Source organism: Microtus ochrogaster, unplaced genomic scaffold (assembly GCF_000317375.1).
Source record: "Microtus ochrogaster isolate Prairie Vole_2 unplaced genomic scaffold, MicOch1.0 UNK130, whole genome shotgun sequence".
Taxonomy (NCBI): domain Eukaryota; kingdom Metazoa; phylum Chordata; class Mammalia; order Rodentia; family Cricetidae; genus Microtus; species Microtus ochrogaster.
The window spans coordinates 422,432-429,738 of NW_004949228.1; the positions used below are offsets into that span (position 1 = coordinate 422,432).

Here is a 7,307-nt window from a genome sequence, read left to right on the forward strand (position 1 = left end):
AGTAAAAGACAAGACCACCATCTAGTGGTGAGAGCAGTACAGCGCGGGAGAAACTCACCGGTGGGCTATTAGGAATAGACTCACCACCAACATAAGACACCCATTTCTTTTCAAAATCCAAGTTCCTGAAATGATTCTCCCAAAATCAAAATGTCAGAATTTGGTCTGGGCTTGTTATGTTTGTGTTGGCGATGGGAAGCTGGCATCTTAATTTAGCGTGTTATCGTTTGGTTAAGTAGGTAACCCGGGAGTCTGGTAGTCAAGTCGAGGTTAGGCGGGCCTGTCTTTTATCTGAAGGAAGGTTCAGAACTCACTGTAGGGTCAGACACCCGGATGCAGCGTCCTCCTAGATCACTTGTGGTCTAGGCTGGCAGCGAGCATGTGGGGAGATGTGCGGAGCGGGTCCAGGGCAGCCTGACAGCTGGAGCTGTGTGGAAGGCAGCCTGAGACGGAGTGGGCGGGACCGGTCTCAGTGGGACGGAGACTCTCTAGTGAAAAAGCGTTTGGGAGGGTGTGAGGAACTTGAGTGTTGGGGAACAAAGGAGATGGAGAAGTGGGAGGAATTAGAGTAGTGACGTAAACGGAAGCTGGGAAACAGTGTAAGAGGACCCGGAAGTGGACTGAGGCGTCAAAGCCGGAAGTGTCGAGTGTCTATTCCATCTCGTTACTAGAGGGCCTGCACCTTGTGGAACCGTGTGGTGCAGACCTGAATGCGGAGGACGCGGCGGGTGTCACGGGGACGCGAAAACTCCCGGGAGCCGCTGTCGCCGCGGGGCGGCCTGGGAAAGTCAGCAGCGCAGTGGGGGAACCGCAGCCCGGCGGCCCTGGAACCTCCCAGGTCAGAGGAGCTGCGGGGCTGGGACCCAGCACGGAAGGGACCAGGGGTGCGTGCAGTTTCTCTGCTGTTCACAAGCAAGCTGGCTCTGAAATTCCGCTGTGGATGTCTTCCCTTGTCGATAAATTTTACATAATAAGACTGGACCAGTCCTGATTCTTTTTTATTGATCTTTATTTCCAAAATATTACTATAAAAATAATGTAGTAGAGTATTTTAATTTATGTGTTGATATTTGCAAACACGGTTCTCTTTGCTACGGTAGAAAGGGCCAGGCTTTTTAAATTTGTGTTTATCGCGGCTAACATCCACGTTAAACCACTTCCCTATTCAACAGAATGGCATAGGATTAGGGACTTTGACTCTTGGAGCGCTTTTATATATTTGTCAAGAAAAGAACGCCTGCGAATGTAATTGAATCAGAAAGGATAGTTTTTTGCAATTTCCATAGTTATGACTGCAAACATATAAAAGACAACTTTTTATCCACCATTATTTTTTCATCTGAGATGTATGGACTCTAATGTAAATACAGCTTTCTGAAAAATGTTTTGACATGCTTGGAGGCATACACCTTTAGTCCCACCACTAGTGAGGCAAAGACTGGGGAGGCAAAGACGGCCAGAGACCTCAGTGAGATGGAGGCCAGCATGGTTTCCATATTGAGTTCCAGGACAGTCAGAGCTTCATAGTGAGACCCTATGTCAACAAGGAAAAAAAAAAAAGATAATGTGCAATTTAGAGCCTGAAAAAGCACACTATGCTTTTTTATGGCATTAAGTCACCATATTTTAACAGTTAGAACGATTAAAAGCCACATGGTGGTGGTGGCAACGCCTTTAATTCCAGCATCTGGGAAACAGAGACAGGTGGATCTTGGCATTTCTTGCCAGCGTAGTCTACAGAGCAAGAATAGAATTAGGTTAAGGATAGCTGGGGCTGCACAGAGGAACCCTATGTTGGATGCATCTTAGGGGAAAAAAATTGAAAAGGTATTGTTTAGGGTAGTACTAAATACATCTCTTAAATAATTATAATCACTCATCTATATCAGAAAAATGTCTACAATAGTCTTCTCTCCTCTCCTTATTCAAAGAAAAGCACTCTGTCCCTAGATGACCAAACTGCTGTTCTTCTGTTCTTTCTTTCTTTTTTCTTTCTTTCTTCTTCCTCCTTTTCCTCCTCCTCCTTCTTCTTTTTTCTTTTCCTTTTCCTGATTCTTTTATTTGAGGTCTGAATTAATTGCCTAGCTCAAAACTGACCGTGAAGACCAGGTTAAACTGGAACTCATAGTTCTACCCACCTCTGGCTCCTCATGACTTGCCAGTCATTAAAGGTGTGCACCAACACAACCTTTCTAACTGTTGTGTTTTATTTTGTGGTCTGTTGACACCAGTGGTGTGACTGGACTTCTCCCAGGAGAAAAGTAATGCCTGGACTCGGTTCAGGGGTTTTTGTACAGAGACTGGATGTTGCAGAGTTGCAGCAGTCTGGTTTTTGTGGGTGGGAATAGTTTGCTTGTAGTCTCTCTTATTCCTCCTTAGGGTTTCTTGACAAACTACTCTGCAAGTGTGTGCCCCTTTGAGAGGTGTGAGGCTTCCGTCATATTGGGTCCATGATAAATTGTGAACATCACTAGTGTATAATAATCTCATACCAGTTTTTCAGTTCCATTTCTGTCCCTGAGATTTGACTGATCTGTGACTAGAAGTGGCATTCAAGTGACACTAACTGAACATGCTTCCTAAATATTTTGAGTGTGCTGACCCTGCAGGACAACTGGGGAATCATTTGTAGAATCCTTTATTTAGTTTTCTCTTTATCCACAGAGCAATTCTGTGTGAGAAATCTTTGTGCTTTCTGAAGAATCTTTCTCATGTGCAGGGCTCACTGATCACCCAGACATGCTCACCTGTGGAGCAGAACAAAGAGGCCTGAAAGGTGAAGAGGAAGGAGAGAGTAGCTAAGGATCCAGGTATGGTGGAGAGATTGATGAAGGGATGGGAAGGGGCTCAAGATAATGTGTAAGTGGGACATACAATCAGTTTGCCACATTCTGTTTCACTAGAAAAAATTCCAGAGACTGGGAAAGATCTCAGAATTGCCCTAGTGTGTAGGCAGAGACTGCTTATTCGTTTCCCAGGTGCACAGACCCAAATATAATTACACAGAAACTATATTAATTACAACACTTCTTGGCCAATTAGCTCATGTATATTTCTAGCTAATTCTTAACATCTTGAATTAACCCATTTCTATTAATCTATGTATCACCATGAGGTTCTCTAGCATCTCTCCTTTGGCAGCTAAATGGCATCTCTCTGACTCTTCCTTCTTTTCTCCTCTATATCTGCTTGAAATTCCTGCCTTGCTCTACTCTGCTCTGCCATAGGCCGAAGGAGCTTCTTTATTAATCAATGATAACAATACACATTCACATCATACAGAGGGAAATCCCACATCACCTCCCCTTTTCTGTCTAAATAAAAACGAAGCTTTTAACTTTAACATAGTAAAATTACATATATCAAAACCGTTATCAAGCAAGAATTATAGTTATAATATTTAGTCCATTTATATTTGTCAAATTAAGGAAAATATTATCTATCCTATCTTTGTGAGTCTAAAGTTTTATATCTAATCTATCTTTTATAATTATAACTATCTTTCTTAAACTTTGTCAAAGACTCCAGAAGGACATAGTATTACCTAAGTAAACAGGAAGTGCATTGTAAGCAACTTCCAAAACACTAGAATTGACATCACATTGCCTCGACAGTCACCCAAAGTTTTGTATGTTGCAGCATCCATCTTCAGCCGACAGAATGGTGCCTATGGATACTATGGGCCTGTAGGCTGAAGATGGAGAGTGCCTGTGAGTGATGGATAGTGGTTATAGGTTCTTCTCCAAGATCCATGGCTCCACTAACCCCAATGAGACTGGCTAGGTTTCCATTACTAGGCATGATTTCCCTCTTCTTGGAAGTGTCTTAAGTTTAACTAGTAAGCTGTTGCTTCCCATTTAGATATGTGTGCCGCTCTTGCACCCTTATGTCTATTGTGCAGTGCAGATCTCTGTTGTGGGTCCTAAGTATTGTAGCTGGATAGGACTGTCGGTTGACTCCCTCCTTTGAAAGTGTGCATGTTAACTTCAGATACCATGAAAGATAGCCCTCAGGCAGGAAGCCATAAATTCTGATCCATCTTGAGTCCTCTGGCGTCTGTGACTGAAGTGCATAGCTTCTTTCACTCACCTTCTACCTCTGGGAAGCAACCATGAACAAGTGCAGTAACCTGTAATGTTTTGGGAATCTCTTGGACAGATCTGATCAACAATTTCAAAATAGACTTCTCATGTCTGGTGTTGGTGGTTTTGTTAGAAAAATCTATGAATCTTGTGGGAACATTATTATCTCAGATGGGAAATTTTCCTTTACATTCTAAATGTATATGCTTACACAGATTTAAATGTATTGTAGTCATATTTGGTGGGTGAATAATAATATGACTTCTTATGAATTTTTAAACATCCTTACTATTATTTTACCCTCCTTCTCTGTTTACATCTTTCCCTTCTCCATAATTAAATCCCTCCCTGTTTTTCCATTGCCTTTTTACATCACTTGTTCCATTATTCCCCTCTCTATTACTCATCCACATTCCACAGCACTCTCTTTTTACTTTGTTTGTTTGGAGTTTTTTTTTTTTTTTCAAGACAGGGCTTCTCCATATATCTTTGGCTGTGTTGGAACTCAGTCTGTAGATGAGGCTGGCCTCCAACTCAGAGATCTGCCTGTCTATGCCTCCCAAGTGCTGGGATTAAAGGCATGAGCTACCACACCTGGTCTCTTTATTTTTCTTGTTACTACAGTCATTCCAGGTTGTATACTGACATCTGAAGATTTGGAGCTAGGAACTTCCTATGAGAGAGAACATGCAGTGACTGTCTTTCTGGGTCCTCACTCAATATGATCTTTTACAAGTCCATTCATTTAGCTGCAAAGCTCATGATTTCAATTTTCTGAACAGCTGAATAGTATTCCATAGTGTGTATGTACCACATTTTCACTATCCATTTGTCAGATGAAAGACATTTAGCCTCTTTCCATTTTGTAGCTATTGTGAGTAGAACAGCAATGATCGTGGCTGAGCAGGTATCTGTGGAGTAGGATGTTCAGTCCTTTGAGCATATGCCAAGGGATGGAAACAGCTGGGTCATGTGTTTGAGTTGTTTAACTCACTTGAGTTAACTTACTTGAGGAAATATTATTTAATTGTAGATTCTCCATAATGATTTCCAGGGTGGATAGGTATTTTGTTGCTAGGGTTTTTATTCCTTATGTTTTCATTTTTGATATTGTTGTTGGTTGGTTTAATAGTAATATTTCTCTGCTCTGTGAGAATTAGTGATTTGTTATTTTGCCCATGAATGATTACTTCCTAGGTCTCCTGTATTTATCTATTCTTCACTTGAAATTTATTATTTCCTATAGTCTCATGGATAAATCCACTGATTCTCCTGTATAAATTTTGCCTCTATTTATTGTTTGCAAAGCTTAGAGAAATCAAACATGTTAACTTGAAAATATCTTGAAATGCAATTAATGTCTCCATCAATTTTAAGATAACTTCCTGGATGCAACAATATTGTTGATGGTAATTTTCTCTTCAAGCTTCAAATGTTGTTCCATGCTCTTGTGGATTTGGAATCATTGTCTGAACACCTGGTCATATTCTGTTGCTTGGGTCTTTTCAAGTAGTTTGTCATTCTTCCCTAACAGCTTTCAGTATTAATTTTTGCACTTTCTTTTTGACCCCTTATATAAAAGGGCAGCAAGCCATCTATTCCTTGATCTTGAAAGAAAAACTCAAGAAAAACAGAAAGAAATGACTGATTCTCCAGTAAGCATGTCCCAGGTCAGTGATCCTATCGACTTTTTTTAAATAGAAATGTTATATATTCAGATATGCCAACTCTTTTGATTTTTTGCTTCTGGTAATTTTTGAATTTTATTATGAAAAATATTCTAAGAAACAACAACAAAATCACACACTGCAATTAGCCAGACCTAAAGAATAGGCAACTCAATGTACTTTTATGCGGTTAGAGTCGTCATTGGGAACAGAAGCTCTGCAGCCTAACATGGGATTTTATATTTTTGTTATTGAATATATTTTTATGAACTTATCTACCATGAAAAAAAATCTGTGGCAGAATTAGAGCTAGAAAGGCAATTAGCTTTATATCCTGTGTCATAACATGTGATCATTACCTGCATTCAATCCTACCTCAACCCTGGTATTTAACCTGTCTTGTTCTCTTTTCTCCATGTTTTATTGTGCCCACATATACATTCTCTCCATATACACATAATATTGGCTAGATTCTGCATATGAGGAAAAATGTGGTTTCTTCTATCTGACCCTGTATGGCCTCATTTAATATTACACATTTGAAGTCCATCCATTTTCCTGCAAATTTTTATTACATGTTTCTCTTTAGCTAGATAGTATTCCATTTTATATAAATACCATTTCATTATCCATTTATCTTTTGATAATTAGGTAGCTTCTAATACTTTGCTGTGGTGAATGCAGAAGCAGTAAACATGGGTGTAAATATCTTTATATTGGGGTGTAGATTTCTCCAGCTATATTCCCAGGATTGATGTTGCTGGGTCATATGTTAATTCTCTCTTCAAGTTTTTCAATAATGTACAAACTGATTTCCATAATGACTGTATTAATTTACATTCCCCCACCTACAGCAACAGTTTATGAGGCTTCCTTTCTCTCCTCATCCTCTCTAACATTTGTCAGATTGGTTGATGACAGCCATTCTCTACCTAGAGTGATACAGTATTTCAATGTAGTTTTAGTTTGTGTTTCCGTGATGGCATTTTAGGGATCCTGAACACTTTTTGCAGTATTTATTGGCCATTTGTGTATATGTCTTTGAAATTTGTCTTTCAGTTCATTTGCCCATTTGTTTATTGACACTTCTATTTCCTTGGTATTTAATTTTCGTAATTGTTTGTAAATTATATATATGAGCCCCTATCCAAAGTGTCACAGATTCTCTCCTGCTCTGTAGGTGTCTGTGTGCGCTGCTGATTATTCCTTTTGATGGACAGAAACTCTTGCTTTTCATGTTGTCCCATCTATTGACACTTGGGTCAGTTCCTGTGCTGTTGGTGTTCATTGTAATCAATAAGTCCTTGCCCATCCCAATATCCTCATGGGTATTCCCTAAGTTTTCAAGGTTTCTGTGTGTTTCTGGTTTTAAATAAGGGTTTTGATACATTTTGAATGGATTTTTATATAAATGAAAGATGAGAATCTAATTTCATTCTTCCCCTCAATCCAGTTTTGCCAGCACCAGATGTTGAAAAGGCAATATTTTTTCTTAAAAATAAGTTTTTAGCCAGGCGGTGGTGCACGCCTTTAATCCCAGAATTTGGGAGGCAGAGGC

The 7,307-nt window shown here is 39.8% G+C and overlaps 1 protein-coding gene across 2 annotated transcripts in view; it reads left to right on the forward strand.

Annotated features, from left to right (window-relative positions):
* Positions 1-646: 646 nt before the first annotated feature.
* LOC101991257 (zinc finger protein 420-like) overlaps positions 647-7,307 on the forward strand; it is a 74,695-nt gene continuing 68,034 nt past the window's right edge. For both annotated transcript variants that reach the window (XM_026778362.1, XM_026778360.1), the window contains exons 1-3: positions 647-838; positions 2,720-2,810; positions 5,665-5,752. In XM_026778362.1, the coding sequence (XP_026634163.1) occupies positions 5,723-5,752 (30 nt within the window). In that variant the 5' untranslated portion in view covers positions 647-838; positions 2,720-2,810; positions 5,665-5,722. The remainder of the gene's footprint in view (positions 839-2,719; positions 2,811-5,664; positions 5,753-7,307) is intronic.